General features: G+C 36.6%; 1 protein-coding gene across 1 annotated transcript; it reads left to right on the top strand.

Moving 5' to 3' along the window:
• Positions 1-2,385: 2,385 nt before the first annotated feature.
• On the top strand, positions 2,386-18,016 carry LOC144440708 (angiotensin-converting enzyme 2-like). The gene is made up of 13 exons (XM_078130091.1): positions 2,386-2,610; positions 6,945-7,106; positions 7,624-7,717; positions 8,533-8,676; positions 8,856-9,062; positions 9,314-9,411; positions 11,094-11,266; positions 13,103-13,326; positions 14,902-15,046; positions 15,639-15,737; positions 16,138-16,260; positions 16,803-17,023; positions 17,916-18,016. Exons 1-13 carry the CDS (start codon positions 2,386-2,388, stop codon positions 18,014-18,016), a joined length of 2,016 nt encoding a protein of 671 aa, XP_077986217.1.
• The last annotated feature ends 2,889 nt before the right edge of the window (positions 18,017-20,905 follow it).

Genomic DNA, 20,905 nt, shown 5'->3' with positions numbered 1-20,905 from the left:
ATTTTATTTCAAGTAGCAAAATACTAGTAGTAGCCATTACGTTTTATACGGTGGGAAGTGGGTAATATTTACAATTGAAATGGGGTGCGTTTGGTCTTTCACTCATGGGACACATGTACAACGTTTTATACACAGTCCCCTGCCTACCTACATCATGGCAACTAATTAGTACATGCAGGTTGGTAGCTTGGAACAGTCCTCTGCCTACATCATCGGCCCTAACTTGGTAACTAAGGAAGTTGGAACGGTTCCCTCCCACCTACAAAGTCCCAACTATAGGTAAGTTGGTACAGACTTCGGTCCCTCCCATGTGATAAAACAGTCTTCTCACACCCCAATGTCGTGTCAGCTACATAGAAGATGTGCCATATTCTCCGCCGTAGCTTGGTAAGTAAGTAAGTAGGCAACTTGTAACAGTCCCGTCCCTACACACATCCTACTCCATAACTGTGTAGCTAAGTAAATTGGTAACATATATGGAACAGCACCCTGCCTACCTACACCGTTGGCCCTAATTTGGAACTAGGTAAGTTGGTACAGTTTTCGGTCCCACCACGTACAAAACCTTTTTTGTGTACCCCAATTACGTGTCGATTACATGGAAAATATTACACCTCATCGGTCCTAACTTTGTAACTAAGTAAGTTAGTAACATAGACCAACCTGTGCCTACCAACATCATCGGCCCTAACTTGGTAACTAAATAAGTTGGTAACGTGGAACTGTCCCCTGCCTACCTACATTATCGGCCCTAACTTGGTAACGGTTAACTTGGTAAGTTACGTGGAACAGTCCCCTGGCTACTTAAATAAAATCCCCGGCCCTAACTTGGTAACTAAGTAACTTGGTAACGTGGTACAGTCCCCTGCCTACCTACATTCCCGGCCCTAACTTGGTAACTACGTAAATTATTATCTTGGAACAGTCAGTCCCCCTCTCATCTACATCATCTTATAAACTAGCTTGGTAAGTTAGTACACCTTGTGGTCCCTCCCCTGTACAAAAAGGATGCGGGTACCCTAATTTCGTGTCGGCTACATGTAAGATATACCCATTATTCTGGCACGTACAATGTAAATTGGAGCATTCTGATGGAAAATCCTGTACGTCAAGATTCATGGGTAGCATAGCAACAATTTACATGCTCTCTGTACAAGCTGACTGTGGTTTGCATCATGGGTACGACCTTTGACCCTTAACGTTTGAAAATTGTTGAGAAATACTAACTCGATTTATTACTGTATACCCAAACATAAAAAATAATACTGGGTTACAGAAGTAACTAATTGTCAAATAGGTTGACAGTGCAACAGTCGTGGCAGTACCAACTATCCCCCTATATTTACTGAAGCTCAAACCTGGGTCAGGGCATTGATAAGAAGTGTGCATCGTGTTTACCAGGGCTCTCAATAGTAAAGATTAAATCATGTTACTCGTCAAAAATTATTGATTTATCAAATTCAATGTTGACACAAAACAGTTTCTACGCATGACACATATACAGGTCAATTTGTATACTTTATGATGACATTGAAAAGATAAAGTACAACCTCTTCACACAGTCAGTAGATTTAAGTTATCTTTAGCTAGGACAACTGGGTTAAGGGGGGTTGTATATAATTCTAGCCATCACTTGTATCACATCTCCGTCAGTTTTGTCCTACGTGGTGTCTGCAGCGCTATTTCCACAGCGCCACGTGTGGAAATCGTGTCAGATTGTTTTCAAAATTGTATGAACGTTATAAAACATGAGAAATAATCAAATGTTGTGGGATGTAAACATAATATCGTATTCAAATCTGAGAACTACGTACTAGTAAATTTGTTAAAACATATACATCATATTTGATCACTTTTAAACCGAAATAATGTTTCGGTCACTCGCGATCGATGAAACAATTTTATAAAAATTAATAAGTCGAGTACATAACATTTAATTTTCGTTGCGGAGAAAAGATATTTTCTTAATTCTTATCACAACCTTCTACGAAGAGATAAAACCCCACTGTCTTTCTGATTATTGCAGAATCATTCCTCTAACATCAAAATGTACATTTTCTATCTATCTATAGTTATTTGTTGTAAAAGGAGCGATGGCACCATGCAATGATGAGATAAGAAAAATGGTCGTTTGAGTGTCTGTCGTTATTTAGTTTTAATGATGACCCGAACTAATACTTGATGATGATAAATTGCTGCGGATGAAGCCCATATCGTCAATAGTTATATTAAATTCTCACTCAAGTTATGGGGTCTTAGTAAACAAAATTCCATGACGCTAGCGTACACAAGTGACGTCATCAAGCTGGAGATAACGCATCTTCGATTGGTAGTCTTTCAATCAACAGTTATTCACACAAACTCAGTTCTCTGTCAGTTGTTAAAATGTCATCTTGGAAAACCAATCGAGGTTTCATGTTGTTCATGGTCTTGGTGTCCATGTGGTGTATGTTTTCTAACGCTGAAGACCCAACACCAACTTACACCGAAGAAGAAGCACAGGATTTCCTCGACTATTACAATGATGAGGCCCAAATCGTCATACCAAGCTATGTGCATGCGTCCTGGGATTACTCTACAAACTTAACAAGTCATAACCTTGAGATTTTGGTAAGTAAAGAGTGTGTTTTTTTCATTTACTTGTATATCCAAGTCCATCTTGAAGAAGTGGGCATAAGCTTTCACAAGAAAGAGAACGATTACTGTGCTGTTATCGCGATATATTAATCAAAGACCGATTGCTGTTCCTCAGGACAACGTGTTACATTAGGGATCACAGAATTTGACCAAATAAAAATAAAAACAAAAATGATATTTCGCTGATGATTTAACAAGCAAAATGTCCCTACACTTATACATATCTAGTTTAAAACGTTCTTTCCAACTTGGTTTATATTTCCAGAGTTTTAGCGATCGACTTTTTTTGAGACAGAAACGAGCAAAATATTTTACCGTTTGCAATCACTATTTGACACAATAAAAGTTCTGTTTGATGTTATCTAAAACGAAGAATATGAGGGTCTTTCGACCTTCAAATAACTGAAGTTAGTTTAATAAAGTTGTTATTTATTAATTCTGAACCATAAAGTATTGAAATAAGTCCGATGTGTGAGTTGTGAGTTGAAATGTGTCGATTAGTGAGATAAACACTGTGCCTACTGGCAGGTCGATCATAGGTACTAGGTGTGGTTACAAAATGTTGACACGACCTCTGAGTAAGTCACTTCCATCTGCCCATCATGTTTGTTAGATCCACCTATTTCATCATACACTATTTACATACGTTATCTTCTCGTTTCATATTCTGTGTCACTAATGTTTGTTGCTGTGAATAGTTCATGTGTGAACATCACTGTAATTTGGAATGTGGTATTACCAAGGTCATCCATATGTCATTCATATGTCATACGTAACCTAGCAACAGTCTCAGATACCTCAACTTCTCAACTAAAGTGTAGTGTCTGATTGCCTACCATGGTTACTTGTTTCTGGTTGTCCTGTACAAAGGTGTTGCAAAACTCTCGGACAATATATGGCAACTTACAACGTGTACTATTGTGATTGAAAACTGTGTTGTTGTTGTTGTTGTTGTTGTTGTTGTTGTTGTTGTTGTTGTTGTTGCTGCTGCTGCTGCTGCTGCTGTTGTTGTTGTTGTTGTTGTTGCTGCTGCTGCTGCTGCTGCTACTACTACTGCTGCAGCTGTTGGTGTTGATGATGGTGGTGATGATGATGATGATGATGATGATGATGATGATGATGATGATGATGATGATGATGATGGTGGTGGTGGTGGTGGCGTTGCTGTTGTTGTGTTTATTACTGGTGTTGTTTTTCCAATTACGTTTTTTTCGACAAAATATACACCATAATGCATTCATGTTAAGATTAATGTTAGTTTAAACGTCGTATTCCATTTTTGTCGGACGAAGGTCATCCCGGTAGGATTTACGAAGGCGTGTACCTGGAGAGTATTCGACCAAAAGGCGCCTTTTCAAAATGATAATTTGGTAGTATAATTACGTTATCAACTGTATACAAATACCATGTCGTATTTATGAAGTGGTCTGAAAATCTTCAGAGCTATAATAAATTCTACTCGATCAGTGATTAACAGTAAAAAGAAAAAAAATGACCAAAGATTCATATGAAAAAAAACGTCTTGCATTTGTTGAGTGAAGTGTTTATTCTAATATATATATATATATATATATATATATATATATATATATATATATATATATATATATATATATATATATATATATATATATATGTCAATAAGCGCAATCACATGCTTTTGTAGAATGCTGCTGTGAAATTCTGTAGAAAAATACATTCAGAGTTTTTAGTTGAATCAGTGTATATACAGCTTAGAGACCTATTAAAGTTCAAGGTTATGGATGGTATTAAATGTTTGTACGGAGTGATACGAGTTTAGACTAGATATTGTGTCACCGTGTGTCTGGGTGATGATTCAGATAGCATGACGAAATATTGTTTTGACGAGTTTTATATCTATTTTTAGATATGCTAATGTTGTCCTACATCGCAGGACGTTGTCAATAAACAAAATTTCAATATTAGACCAATAGACTGAACTATAGTCAATAGGAATATCATATCCAAAGGTCGAATGACAAGTTTTGACAGAACTGAGACATTTTGGAGAAGACAGCAATTTATGTACTTAAAGAGGCACAAGCGGAGTTTTACGGGGTTTTTAGCATAATTATGCTGTAAAAAGAGACGCCTGTCGTATTCTACTTACTGAAGCAAACTTAGGCCAAAAAAAGAGAATTGTTTCTGGTTAGCTATAGGGCAGTTTGTCTAAATTGGTGCGACGGTGCGATTTTTTTTAATGCTCAACAAATCTGTCACTCGGTCTACTATGTATGGCAGTTACTGTTCTTGGGTGTGTTTCCTCCTGGATCTGCAGAGAGCATCAGCGTGGCTGGACAAACACGAAAAAAATCGACGCGTAGGTGATTCGCGCCCTGACCAGAAACAATTCTTTTCTAGCTAAACAGAACCTTTTATTGGCAGAATTCAAACCCGGTATTCAGGAGTAATATATAAACGATGCAAGGACACAATTTATTACACGTACATTACATCCAGTGACATGTAAGAAATTTACAAGCCAAACGTTACTTGTTGCAAACAGGGCAAATAAACAACTGCAATGGATTGATAACACTTGGTTAGAAGTACAGAAATATGTATGATAAGAACAGTTTCTGACCTCTTTGCGTGTACAGGAAATACCAGGGTAACTTGGCATTTGTGTGTGAATGTGAGCTATTGTGTAAAGTGGCCATAAAACTGTTCTTATCAAATGATGGAAAGTAATACTTGTCTCTGTTCTTCCAACATGCTGTGCTAAGTGGTAGTACATCTAATTCATTTGTTTATTTTCCCTGTTTGTAACAAATTCCGTTTGTTATTACTTGACTGTCTCTGGTTGTAAAATATTAAGGAAATCACTATTTTATGCTATCAAGTGTGTTGACAAGGTCAGAACAGTCATTGCGTTTTCGGTGCCTGAAGCGAAGGCATGCATCGCTATTAACATTACACTAGAATACTTTAATTATGTGTTGAACTATATGTTCACGCTAATCAAATAGGTTAGAAATTCCTCTTTTGCCCCTTTAAGTTGTGTGTTCTGAGTTTCTTTGTGCAAGAAAACATACACAGCGTGTTTCATGTTAGTGTTCTCTGGCTCTGTTTGATACACCCACACACAGGAACCAATTAGAAACTACATATTCTACACTTCAAGATAGCAAGGTCGCAAATTTCTTGCTACGTTTTGTCTAAATTAAATAAACTACAACTAGACGCAGATACGTGGGCGCCAATATTTTGATGTCTGCATGGATCTCTGCATGGTGGTACCTAATTAGTTTACATTTAGTATTTCATTTAGTCAAAATGTAGAATGAAACTGTACTCATTTAACTTTGCAGTGCTGTATGCGCAGTTGTTTCTGTTTGGTTGTACCAAACAGAACAAAGTGAACACAGGCATGAAACAGGCTGTAATTGGTACAATAACTAATAAATCTAGTCCAATATATTACTGATAACGCTTTATATGAAAATATAATGAATATGAGTTATGATGACTCAGTGTGACCCGTGTGAATCTAAATAATACAAAGACGTGTGTGTGCAATGATAACAAGATAAATGCGGGTACTATCAGTTCTAATGAGTCAATAGCGAGTGGTAATTTATTAACATCACCAAATAGGACCACGCCCCTAAATGAATTTCAGTGCCGTGAACAAAGAGGCGAAGTATGACAAAACTTAGATAAAGAGATATTGATAACGGTTTGATTAATTACCTTATTGTTAATATTAGATGACAAAATATGATATGAATGGATATTTGATTAGTATCTGACAGCTGAGCAGTTTAGTAAAGTTCTCATCTGTGTGTGTCTGTCTGTCTGTCTGTCTGTCTGTCTGTCTGTCTGTCTGTCTTTACGCATGTACGTACGTACGTACGTATGCATGCATGCATGCATGTATGTATGTATGTATATATGTATGTATGTATGTATGTATGTATGTATGTATGTGTGTATGTGTGTATGTATGTATGTATGTATGTATGTGAGTATGTATGTGTGTATGTATGTATGTATGTATGTATGTATGTGTGTATGTGTGTATGTATGTATGTATGTATGTATGTATGTATGTATGTATGTGTGTATGTATGTATGTATGTATGTGAGTATGTATGTATGTATGTATGTGTGTATGTGTGTATGTATGTATGTAAGTATGTATGTGTGTATGCATGTATGTATGTATGTATGTATGTATGTATGTATGTATGTATGTATGCATGTTTAGCTATTAACTATTTGTTCTTTTATATCTGAAAGCTTGTACCGTCATTAATTCAATACATAACATTCTTTTTTGTCAGCAAGAAGAAGGTGTGAAGTTTGCCGCCTTCGCCAATGAAGCTCATGTAAATGCTTCGTTGTTTATGGATGATTTAGAACATTATACTGATGCTGTTGCCAGGGAAATGGGGTTTATTTATGATATTGGCCATTCAATCTTACCAGAAGAGGATTACAATGACGTATGTGTCTTTTTTCCCCTCAGTCTACCTTCTTCAATTCAATTCAAAAGCTTTATTCATAAAAAAAACAGAAAATCGTCTTCAGACCCATCAACAAACATTACAAAAATACACAGAACTCACAAACAAATAAAACAAAACAAAGAATCCATATTCATAAACAGTTACACTTAAACATTCACAGATACTGAACCAAGCGATGCAAAACTGGTGCTGAGACTAGTATTACGAGCATAGGGTCAGCCACTGTATAGCGCCCCCAACCATCATTATTATCAGTAATTAAGTAGCATAATTAGCATACCCATACTTTTACAGAAAGCGATTTGGAATATCACTCTGACGCAGTGAGTTGTTGAAGACGTTAGAATCTGGTTTTAAAAGAAGTAATGTTAATTGGCAGAAAAAAATCCATATTTGAGATTTGAGGCGATTTGACTGTTTAGGAATACTGAATAAATTGTATTCTTCCTTCTTCTTTTCCTATTCCTTATTCTTCGGTTTTTACCATATACAGCTACAAAATGTCCTGTCCAATATGAGTTTAACCTATGCCCTAGGAAAGGTGTGTGTACCGTGGGATGAAAATGAATGTCATTTACAAGACCCAGGCAAGTATATATATATATATATATATAACTCGGTGAGTATCAATCTGCTAAGACAGTGCTCTATACCGCAGTGGCAGAGCGTAATAGTTTTACAAAACTATATATATATATATATATATATATATATATATATATATATATATATATATATATATATATATATATATATATATATATATATATATATATATATTTCATTAAATTGTCATGCGCTGAACGATTCTTTTTGTTACTGTAGATTTCAAATTAATTATATTCTGACTTATGCCAACTTCATGGTGGGAGAGATGGGTGGGGGTTATAAAGGTACTACTTTGGTCAGATAACGTGACGGGATATCAAAAGCGTGCCTAGAACAAAATATTAAAAATGTGTGGTCACATGGTCATTCTTGACCAATCAGCACAATGGAATATAGTATAATGATACACATAGAACAAACAGGAATTTGACATACTGCAAGGAGAACAAAGCAATTAAATTGACGACAAATACTGTAAGATAGAACAATGAAATCTTAGAAGTTGACGGCAGATATTTTGGGAAAGAACCAAGCACTTTTACAAGTTTTGGACAGATACCTTAATAAACAACAAAGCAAAGTTTACGACAGATACTGCAGGAACGTACAGGGGAATTGTAGAAGTTGCAATTTTAACGACATATACTGTGACAAAGAACAAACTACTTTTATTTTGGCAAGATTCGAAGAGTTTGTAGATCTATGAAATTCACAGTGGTTATATCATCATCCATTGGTCAGATTTTTCGTCACCATCTGATGTTTATTGTTAATATTTTAATCATCTTTCTAGTTTTGACGAACATCATGGCCACCTCGACTAATTATACTCAACGACTGTGGGTATGGAAACACTGGAGAGATGACACTGGGAGAAGACTACGAGATGTGTACGTGGATTACGTGAGACTGAAGAATCAAGCATCTGTGCTTAATGGTATGTGTATAAATAGGTGGACGACACACATAGTACATTTATCTGATCTTGGAAAATAAATAAATCCAGATCTTGCTAATCACATTTTATAAATCATTAAGTTAATAATCCATATGCGTAAATCCAGATTAAAGAATCGTACAGATTACATGCCATGTATGGGTTTTTTCGTTATCCAGGTTACGACGATTACGGTGCTTATTGGAGAGCAAACTACGAGAACGACATGGACGAAGACGAAGATTTGGAGGAAGACATGTGGCAGATGTATGTAGATATTTTACCACTCTATGAAAAACTACATACATATGTACGCTATAAGTTAAAAGATATCTATGGAGATAAAATAAACAGGGATGGAGGATGCCTACCAGCCAATTTGTTAGGTAAGTTTGCTGCCTCCTCTCTCTCTCTCTCTCTCTCTCTCTCTCTCTCTCTCTCTCTCTCTCTCTCTCTCTCTCTCTCTCTCTCTCTCTCTCTCTCTCTCTCTCTCTCTCTCTCTCTCTCTCTCTCTCTCTCTCTCTCTCTCTCTCTCTCTCTCTTCCTAATTTCGATTTAACTCTGTCACAAACATAAGCTAGATCGTTAATTAATGCAGTTATCAGATCAACATTCATTTTCCGTTCCGTTCCAACAGGTGACATGTGGGGGCGCTTTTGGACCAATCTGTACAGTCTTGTGGTGCCATATCCAGATGCAGCCAATGTTGACGTCACAGATGAACTAATAGCACAGGTAAGGATTTCAACATTTCAACAGGTTTCGCTAAAGTTGGCTTAGTCATTTTGAAATACGTTTGCCAATAGAGGTTATCCAAAAACCTGAGAGATTTCAGTATTTCCACAGAAATTATTGTACAAACAGGGACGGAGAGAGGGGGTTGCATTTCCACCATATCAGTCGCGTTTTGGATAAATTAAGAGCGGGGAAAGAAGTTTACCGTTTGTGTTTGTTTGTTTTTATTTATTGTTTCAATTTTTTTCTTCTTTTTTGCGTTTTGATGGGGGTAGTTTTATGTTATCACTAAACTTGAGTATTCGTGTTTTTACTGTTTTTATAATGGAAAGTATGCTAATAAATTGTATGTACCAATCACAGTGATAATATTTCAGATTAATAAATTGCTGGGAAGCTCATTTGGTATTCCATACTTCCTCCAAATTTTTCCAAGATGAATTTGATAAAATCTTTTGAATACAGTCATATTCACGAACCCAATTTAATACTGAACATTTTTTTATATACGTCAGTGGTGTGATAGCGTCATACTGTCACTGCAAGAATATGATCATTTGGTGTAGGCAGTTCATAAGAACACACGATATTTTTTCACGTCTTTCTTAATATAATAATATAATGACTTTTTGGAAACGTTTACATAACCAGACACTGACAACATTAGACATGTAGATACGATACATTATTGCAATACACTGCTACTTGTTAAACACAGACCAAGTCCAAAACAAGTGTTCTCTGTCCAGAGGCAGATTCCCAAAACGTTAATGTGATGTTAATTCAATAACTTAGGAGCGTCACACCAGCTGTGACAAAAGTACTGTGTTTATTTCCCATAATGCCTTGCCAAGTATACAACATCAGGCCTCTTGAATGACACATTCGCCAAATTCAGAGAGGGCTATCCATGCGGAGTTGGTGAAAGTGGATTTTCCTGGTGACCTAAGCATAACGTAATAATGTAGCTACTATAAAACCAGTATCGTTTTTTATTCCCATTCATCCCAGTGAAGTGTGTTAAAGTCGTTAAAGTCTATCTAATATCAACAACAAAATCTTGTGATGTTTACTAAGTTAAAAACTTCTTTTAATTTCACAACCACCTAGACTACTTCCTGTGTTGCGTCATATGATATATATATTCACAGTGGAAACTATTTTGATTTAATGTATGAATACTGGTTCTCAAATTGAAAACAAGGGTAGAAACATGAAAATTCGACATTTTGGCAGTCATATTTAATTTATGCAAATTGCAGCATACTAATTAGGTCTGTTATGACTAGTGTATACTCCAATAGTCAAGCTACATAGATTAACATATTTAAATACTTCATAAAAGTTTATTAGAATTGACATTTAGTTAAATATACAATAAATGGAGTTTTTGGCGGCCATTTTGGATTTATGCAAATTAGATACTGTTCCACCAATTAGATTGAAGAGGACTTTTGATATTTCATTATGAGGACCAATCTGAAGATAATGGTGAAAAAATAAATTCTGTTGCAATTAGTGGTGGGTTATTTCATATTTTGACTGGACTATATAACAGTCACACATAGATACATAGATACCCGGATAGCATTTATACAGTTGCAGTGTATGACATTACGTCCGGCAGTCTGCATGAATGATATACAATGTATACACACTCATGCCTATTTTACTGTCCTCAGAACTATACAGCTGTGACGATGACGGAATTAGCCGATGATTTCTTTGTTTCCATGGGACTGATACCAGCTCCTCAAGAATTCTGGGACGAGTCTATGCTGACAAGACCAGATGATGGTAGACAAGTTGAATGTCATGCAACAGCTTGGGATTTCTACAATCAAATAGACTTCAGGTAATATAACAACAACAACAACAACAACAACAGCGACGACGACGACGACAACAACAACAACAACAACAACAACAACAACAACAACCATGTTGGTTGACCGAATTGGGCAACGCAATTAAAGTCTCAGTGCGGATAGGATTAAGATCTACTCCCAGTACTTGACCGACGTTCAATTGTGGTACCAGTGTAGTATTCTATGTATATTAGCTCAGATTGTTTCGTGGTCTGAGATATTAGGTATTTTTATATATAACATCTGAACTTGTTGAACTTGTTGCCTGGTCAGTTTAAGGTACTGGGAACGGATTGACTATCTATATGATGTAATCAATGATTGTTTCTCCTGCTCATGAAAGCCTTCCATTGGCACTTCTCCTTGTTTATTTTACACTAAAACAAGGGCACAGTAAACATTGAAACATTAGCATGATATGTCAATTAAAGGGAAGTACATTAAAGTGGCTTGTGCACTTTCCCAGTTTGTATATATGTCCACAGTCACTCTATACAGGCACTGCCTCAAACTTACTACAAAATGTCCCTTAAATTGTGCGACTCTGACCTTTATGGCAAAATGGCGAGCATAAGCAAATATATATATATATCGACATCATTCAAGTGTCCACCCTGCCGGCATCATTCAAGTGTTAAGCTTTCTAATGAGATGTTAACGTTTGACTTTGACCAACATTTACAAGGTCAAATAGCCGGAATTTGTCTTCCTACAATAACTCATGAACTTGGTGAATACACAGACTCAAGTCAGTGTCTACATCCATCTTCGAATTCTCAACGGTAATCTTTCTCTTTGTACCTTGACCTTTGCCCATGACCTCCTCTTTAAGTTATTGATGTAAGCTTTGAGCTTGATGCTAAAGCTTTGACCTCAACCTTCATCTTCTTCAAGTTCAAATACTACATTGTTCATTATTTTCGGAAGGGTTACACAGAGACTCCATAGTTTGTAAACTCACATTTGTTAGAAGTATTCTGTTTATTAGATGTTAACTTTTGACCTTGACCGTCACCTTCAAGCTCAAAATCTAAAATATTGACAAAAAACTTTGCCATAAAAGAAACCAGTTGGGGGATATGTCTTGTATAAAGACTAGTTACATCGATTTTCAAACATAACTCAATTAATGTTCTTTCTTCTGTTCACATTGTTCACTTCTGTCTGTTTGTCCGTCTCTCCATCATTCCATCCACCTATCCATCTATCTATATATCTATCTATCTGTCTGTCTGTCTGTCTGTCTGTCTGTCTGTCTGTCTATAAATGTACGATTCGTGCATACATGTAATATCTTCCTCTTTGTCGGTCGGTCTGTTTCCATCTATACATCTGGACGCCTTGTGCGCGAATCAAATCATAAATGTATCTCCTTCCATATGCATGTATAACCCTTCCCTCTTTGCTTGCACCTTCCCAATTGTCTTGTGTGTATATCCTCTCATTTTGTGTATATCCTCGTCACTTTCGACGTGTGTCACTGTATGCTTCCACACTCCCACCCTCCTATCCCCTTCTGTTGGTAATGTACTCCAGGATACGAATGTGTACCGAGGTGAACATGGATGACTTAATGGTCCTCCATCATGAGATGGGCCATATACAGTATTTTCTGCAATACATGGAAGAACCTGTCGAGTTCAGAGACGGTGCGAACGAAGGCTTTCACGAGGCCGTCGGTGAAGTGATAGCACTTTCCGCCGCCACGCCCCAGCACCTGTATGATGTCAACCTCTTACACGAACTACCTGACGACTACGGTATGTGCATATCTGTCATTGTCAATAAACGCTTATGATTCATTCTTTTTGTGTGCAAATTAGGATCAGAATGTGTTCGGATGTCAACATGGATGATATGATGACCCTTCACCATGAAATGGGTCATATTCAATACGATCTACAGTATAAAGAATTACCTGTAGCTTTCCGTGATGGCGCTAACGAAGGATTTCACGAAGCGGTCGGTGAGGTCATCGCTCTGTCAGCAGCAACACCACAACATCTGTATGACGTGGGTTTATTACATGAACTACCTGACGACTACGGTAGGACGAAGACAAAAAATAAATTTAAACCATTAATTTGTAAAGTAAAATTATCCATCCTACCCTCTTAAAGGTTACCTTTGCATAAATTAACAACTCTAATATTCTTTTTGAACTAGTTCATGTACTCTATATAGTTTTTTATATTTCAATAAATACACCCACATTTATACGTCTTTTGATGTTAACTCTTTGAATTTATGGCTTTCTCCTCATATATTATAATGGTACTATATTTTGTTCATAATCTCTGTTTTCATTTTTTATGTCTATGCTATGTATTTGAAGCTTAGCGGTTGTCTACTTACAACACTGGTATTCCAGTCTTCGGTTTACTAAGATAGACGCAAAAACTAAAACTATTGTTCTTCAATGGGGTAGATTACGACAAGTGGGTGATAGCGGTTTCTCTCTGTTGTGCGATTGTAATCACCCTGTGATCAACATAGTGTAAACATTGGAAGTCCCAAAACAGCACTGCAAGTTTATGGGAATTCTAAATAAACTAGTTTTCAGAGACGCCTCTCTACTGAGACTATAATTAAACAAACATCCATCAATAGCTTATCACTGTTGCATCGGTTAGAAAACCGGAGGCTCAACTACCAGGGTAATATCAACACCCCTGAGCATATTTCTTGCATCAAGTACATGATCCGCACCTGATTTATGGCTGTTTACACGCGGACAACAATCCATCATACGAAATATACAAATATAACGTCATCACTGACACATAATTCAGCTTATCAGAATGACTGTGCAGTTTCTATTATATACTTAATGCTTGGTTGTGACGTCACTAGTAGACGTCATTTACCACACGTGATGTAGCCACTATTTGCTGAGGTTAAAGGCCGTGGGAGACAGTTGCTACATAACAGCACGAGGAGTAATATAACGCCTACTAGAGACCGAAATGAGACAAGACAACAAGTGTTTTATAACACCTCACATTCTCAGATAAATATTCTTTCCATTGTCAAAGCAAATCCCCGATAGGCCTTCTGTGCTACATGTATTGCCCTAGGGAAAATAGACTACGACAAATGCCCCTATATGCAAATTGGGGTTACTACGGGTCAATAGTGCATACCATGTGGTACAACCTAAGCCAATCACCGAAGGCTGTCTGAATATGACGTGTTATATTAGTGTTAAGAGCATTATTCCACGGGTAAATATTACTGGAAATGACGAAACGTTAAAGCTATCACTCATAATGTATATAATTAATGTAGTACTTGTCATTAATGTGATAAAATCAATCATAAATGTAACGACATTTAACTATAATGTAAGAAACTTATTTCGAGTTCTTTCTTGTAAGGTTATCGACCTTTCTGCGATGTCCTTTTCTGTATGTCTCTCTTTTTCACCCTGTCTTTTTCTCCTCTCCTCTCCTCTCCACTCCTTTGTTCTAACAGATTCCGATATTAATTTCTTAATGAAGCAGGCACTGACTATGTCTGTCTGTCTGTCTGCCTGTCTGTCTGTCTGTCTGTCTGTCTGTTTGTATCTTTGATTTTGTCTCTCTATTCACTAATATTCCTTTCTGTTCAATCTCTTAATCAGAATCCGATATCAACTTTCTAATGAAGCAGGCATTGACCATGGTTGCAACTTTACCGTTCAGTATCGGTCTGGAGAAATGGCGATGGGAAGTGTTCCGTGACAACATTCCCTATGACAAATGGACGTCATCGTTTTGGGAATTGAAGTAAGTGACTCAACAACAAATAAACTTTGAACCCTCTGATGCATTCCTTTTCACAGATTATATTGTAGTAACTGATTGTGTGGTGAGGAAGATCCACAGAAAAACAACAAATCTTTGGAAATTAAGAGTTAAACGTTGGAGGATTAACACATTGTTTAGACAGAATTTTAAAACAAAACAAATTGTGTGATTCCGATAACCCAACCGACCATACTTTAAGCCGCCGACCCTAAACATTTTTAAACATTTAAAACAAAACTATCAGACATTCTTTGTCTTCTCGACTTCCATGCATGTCTGTTTTCTTACCCTGGTGATATCTGTACATACTTTTATCAAACTAGTATCAGAGAAGGGGTATTCCGACCGGCATTTTGTTTGGTTTGAGTCGAAGCAATAGTTTTTTGAAGAAAAAAAAACAATTAAAAAGATAAAAATAAATCAAAGTACTATTCTCTCTGAGGCCATATTTTTATGGGAAACATACACATTTTCTTTTCGTGTTATTGGTGTTCACATACATTCGCAAAGAAGTACAATTATTGCCATTATTGTAATGTATGGTTTGTTTGTTTGTTTTTTCCTTCCTAAGGCATAAAATACTTGGTGTGGTTGAACCAGCTCCACGATCCGAAAAAGACTTGGACCCTACTGCACTCTACCACGTGGCTAACGATTATTCATTTTTAAGGTAAATCCATCGATTCTTTTATCTCGTCAACAAGTGAGTGCTAATATGGACACCGTGTTTGTAGTTACCGTTGACTTTATATAAGGTGCATTGAAAAACACGACAAGAAGTTTATGTTTCATACAGAGAATATCACCTTCGACTGTATGATATAACTGAGACAGTTCGAGAAGACAGGTGTCATGATATTCACATTATATTCAAGTTCGAAAGTTTTGACTTTTTACGAATCGACATTGAGGGCGCCAACATTCATCTCTTTCATCAACTCTTGTAACCTCACTTTGGAGTCGAGGCTGTGGTGTTGTGCTATTTTGTTTCATAAAATTTCCATATTTTATCACAAATTTTCACGTACAATTCATTCCTTGCCATGATTTATTTATTTTTACCTTTCCAGATATTACACCCGTACATTTATCCAGTTTCAATTCTATGAAGCTATGTGTGCTGCTAAAGGCTTTGACGGAGATTTGTTCAAGTGCGACTTTTATAACTCCACTGAAGCCGGTAAAGTACTCGGGTGAGTATTATGTAAGAACAATAATATGTTAATTAGTTCATACTATTTCGCACTTTCTTCCATTAATGTTTACCATCAATTATCACACAGGGAGGGCAGAGAGAGAGAGAGAGAGAGAGAGAGAGAGAGAGAGAGAGAGAGAGAGAGAGAGAGAGAGAGAGAGAGAGAGAGAGAGAGAGAGAGAGAGAGAGAGAGAGAGAGATAGTGAGTGAGTGAGTGAATGAGTGAGAGCTATTAAACAAGAAGCAGACATACATGGATGGACAGACAGACAGGCCAGCCAGCCAGACAGACAGCCAGACAGCCAGACAGACAGACAGACAGACAGACAGTCAGACAGACAAACAGACAGACAGACAGACAGACAGACAGACAGACAGACAGACAAAAAGACAGACAGGCAGAGAGGTTGAGGCAGGGAGACAATCAGACGGACAGAGACTATCAGAAAAGACTACGAAGCCAACAAAAAGCTTAGGAATAAACCATTATATGTTCAATTAAACACTTTCATACAAAATACATATCTTTAAATTTGTCAGTGATATGTTAAAGCTTGGTAAAAGTATGCCATGGCCGGAAGCCATGATGGCTATCGCTGGTACAACCAAGATGGAATCTGGACCATTCTTGAAATACTTCAAACCATTGGACAAATGGCTAAACAGAGTACTGAAAGATCTGGAGATAATCGGTGAGATTGGATGGGACTCAGATTGTACATGGAGACCGTACGAAGAGGAGGATACACCAACTGACCCTGGTAAAGAGTACTGAGTAGATTGTTTTCAATCTTGTGAATATTTCAACTTTTAAGTGTGTCTACCGTGACCATTACTGTGTTTACTGGATTGAAAAAAAAATACATATTCTGTAAGTTTGTGGGTTTTGGATAGGCTTGACAACTGGTCGAAAAATGTTTAGTAAGGCCAAATAAAAGTAAATAAGATGTTTAGAAATTTCTTCGATCCCAAGATTAGATACTCGGTCACAATACTTCTGTGAGAGTTTGATGACATGTAAAACAAATGAATGAATTGAAGGCAATTGATGACTTAAGCAAACGAACACGTTATGATGATCGTACTGTTATAGTGTAAAAAGACCTGGCCTCTATCTGGAAAACGATTTTTTTAAGTGACCACAGATGAGGAAAGGTAGATCGCTTTATCTGAAACACACTAATTTACTATAGTAGTTATTAAAGAAAATTACACTAAGAAATACTCAAGAACGCTGCTACTTTTTTTTTTGTATTTATAGTAATTTATTTGGTATCTTGGTACAAGTCATAATACTAGTATACTGGTATTTTTTTTCTGTGTGAATACAACATCAATTATCGCGCAAATAATAATATAGGAGACCACTTTTCCAAATGCACTGTGTTTGATTATATCAGATCCAGATGAACCTCTGTTATTTAACTTTATTAGTTTGCTGGTAAGAAAACATACTTACTACTGCAAAATGATTGGAACTAAGCCAAGTTTTGCAGGATTGGACATATCAAATAGAGGCTTTATTTCAAAACAGAAAAACAAAATGACAGGGCTACTTTTGTTTGTATGTCCTTCTGTCCTTCGATATATTCGAATAGACCATACGATACACTGAACAAAAAAGTATGAATATTTTGCTGTTTTATTCAACAGAACCAACCGACGAACCCGAGCCTGTTGATGCTGGTGACATCACTACGCCCTCTACGTTTGCGATGTTGATTGGTTTCATATTGGTTATTCTCATATTATAAAATAAAGGAGACACGCGCTTTGATATCAAAACTCTTGGCCACGGGAGATTTATTCCTAATTTTTTAGCCTTGCAGATATAACGCATGGCATATCTAGATAAGGTTATCGCTGCTTGTATTTCATTTCCTCAAGCAGTTGATCAAGGCAATTTCCGGGTGGGGCCATTTAGGTCTTGGGTTTTTTGAACAAAGTGCATAATATTATTTAGAATGTCTTCATACTTTTTTTCTTTTCATTTGTCCTAACTATAGCTATCTTCACTTTCAAAGACCATATTACGTCTTGCTTAGCACAAGCAAAATATATACATTTTGTAGTTCCATGTAAGAACTTTCCAGGGACAATTTTGACAAAAATGAATATTCTGCATGTTTATAATTGTGATCACAGAAATTGATTATCTTTTTTTTCACTTAGAGTAATTTGATTTGTTTGCTTTGAGTAAATAAGTACACTGAATACATAATATATACTATCAGTATTACTATAGTTATGTGGCGTTACTTTTAAACAAACGATTTACTACTTGATAGTGTGAGGGCGCCATTCGTGTTTCATCCAATTTGAGGGCGCCCTTCAGGATTCATGCGGTCTCTTACTGTGATTATAACACGGCATCTTACAAGGTCAAGCTATCATTATATATCTAGATAACTATGATCAGCTATGTTTTCGTCTACAGTGGAATATCTTTCGCAATTGTATTTCAAGTAGCACTACACTAGTAGCCATTACGCTTTATACGATGGGAATTGTGGGTAATATTTACATTGAAATGGGGTTGCTTTGGTCTTTCACTCGTGTGACCCAACGATTTTTACATAACGATAGACACATTTACAACTAAGAATAACAAATATGCCACGCACGCACACACACACACACACACACACGCACAGCTGGATTCTTTACATAAATCAAAAGTGACAAGCATTATATTGCTGCTATTCCTGTACTTGAGCATTTGAGGCAGGCTGACACGATTACAGAGACTTAAAGGGGAACTTGAACACCACTCTATCTAGGAAATAAATGTATTTTCATAAATTTTGTGTTCTGCAGAGTCAGTTCACCAGTTCACTTCACATCGGTTGCCAAAAACCACCAAATTGAAATCATGTTTCACTTCCATTGTTCCTTCAGTGGATCATGGAACGCCATTGCCTCATATATGGGTCTTAGCAGACATGATTATTCATTAGATACACACTAAATATTCATTACTCCAGCTTATTTCCTTTAGATAAAGTCAGTGAATATTCGGTTTGCATGTAAGATAAGACCCGTAAGGCAACAATTGAGATTTTAAAAAGTTTCAATTTGGTGTTTCTTGGCAACCGAGCGAAATTTATGTGATGTGAAATCATTAAATGACTCTTCAGAATCCAAAGTTTATAAAAATAATTTTATTTTTCCTGTAGTGGCGTCCACCTCTCATGATTTCAACTGTTCACTTGTTTACTGCTACACAACATAATTACTCGCCTCTGATCTGCATCCCCATACGTACGTGAGCGACAAATCTATGAGGGTTTATTTTGTTGTCTGTCCGCGAGTAATATGTGTAAAGCAAATATCGTGTCCCATGAGTGAAATGGTAAACTGAATTTCGTTTTTATTGTACTTATTATTAAAGAGTTAACCAATAAATAGTACTTGCAGTTTTTCACTGACATTAACATAGTAAACTGTAACCTGCCATATTACTCAATGCCAATGTTTTGTAAATCCACTGATACGTACACTGAAATGACGGGGAAACCCCGATCACGCCCTCAACGGTGCTCACAACACAAGAAGACGATGTCAATCATTGTCGATCGACATTAACATTATACAAACTACGTGAAATAGATGGATTTAAAAAGTGGTGAAAATATCGACAAAAATATTAAACCACATTAATTTAGATCTGCCTGGTTTGTTCTGGATGTCTTCATTAGTGGAGGATTGAATGAAGGAACATACAGACAGTATTGATCTTAGAGATAACATATTTGCTGATAAAAAATGTATTTTCATAAATGCATTTTGCCTTTCTGATGGCATGAATTATTTCAAATTTAATAAATAGTAAAATGAATGACCAATTAGAAATGCATGTGTGTGTTTATTGATGTACAGTATGTTACAGTAAGACTTTATTTGTATACTCGGCGTAGTCGTGATCATGAAATATTTAAGAAAAGTCCTAACGAGGGATCAAAATGGACCTAAATTAGTTTGAGTCAAATCTGGTGATTCAAAATCATTATTTAATTGAATGTAGATATACACCTCTGCAAAGCAGAATATTTTTTTAAAACTCGGCTTTAATTTGTAGTCCTTAAAACACAGATTGGGTTGCCGGTGTCGCCTCTTATCACCGCGGTCCGGGTTCGAACCCATTCAGGGTTTGAATAAAATATAAGGGACGGTCACACAATGTCACTGATCAAACTCAGTAAGGATCTTCGTTCGTTTAGGGGGGTCTGCCGTCAATGCGAAAGCTAAAGTTCATTTTCGCACTCCTAATCAACTTTCGAAAATGTTCATGTCTTCAATAACAGCTTCTGTATTTACTACTGAGATGTAAAAAGATAAACATTGACTTCTGTAATGTGCACATGAGATACTGGGTTTCCGGTAGTATTTTGCCATGTGTTTACATCACGGTAACCTCAGTAAACAGGTTAGTAAGGTTGGAACTTTCATGTTTACCATACGTTTTTACATTGCATCGCGATTGATCGTAGTGGTGTGACCATTGTTTTCATTATGGTTTACATCATATATGAACGTGTGGTGACGCACTTGTGAAAGTCGTTTTTGGGGAGGGGGATTTGTCATAAGTGAACGATGTTCGTTTATCGGGCTTGTGGGACACAGTGCGATCATCCCCAAGGGTG

This window comes from Glandiceps talaboti, chromosome 10, assembly GCF_964340395.1.
Source record: "Glandiceps talaboti chromosome 10, keGlaTala1.1, whole genome shotgun sequence".
In the NCBI taxonomy this organism is placed as follows: Eukaryota; Metazoa; Hemichordata; class Enteropneusta; family Spengelidae; genus Glandiceps; species Glandiceps talaboti.
Note: the sequence above shows the minus strand (reverse complement) of the source record. Positions and strands in the feature narration are given on the sequence as shown.

Coding starts and splice junctions, on each gene's coding strand:
- LOC144440708 (XM_078130091.1), top strand. CDS start 2,386: ATGTCATCTTGGAAAACCAATCGAGGTTTCATGTTGTTCATGGTCTTG. Junction 9,412..11,093: donor CAGATGAACTAATAGCACAG/GTAAGGATTTCA, acceptor TACTGTCCTCAG/AACTATACAGCTGTGACGAT. Junction 15,047..15,638: donor TCATCGTTTTGGGAATTGAA/GTAAGTGACTCA, acceptor TTCCTTCCTAAG/GCATAAAATACTTGGTGTGG.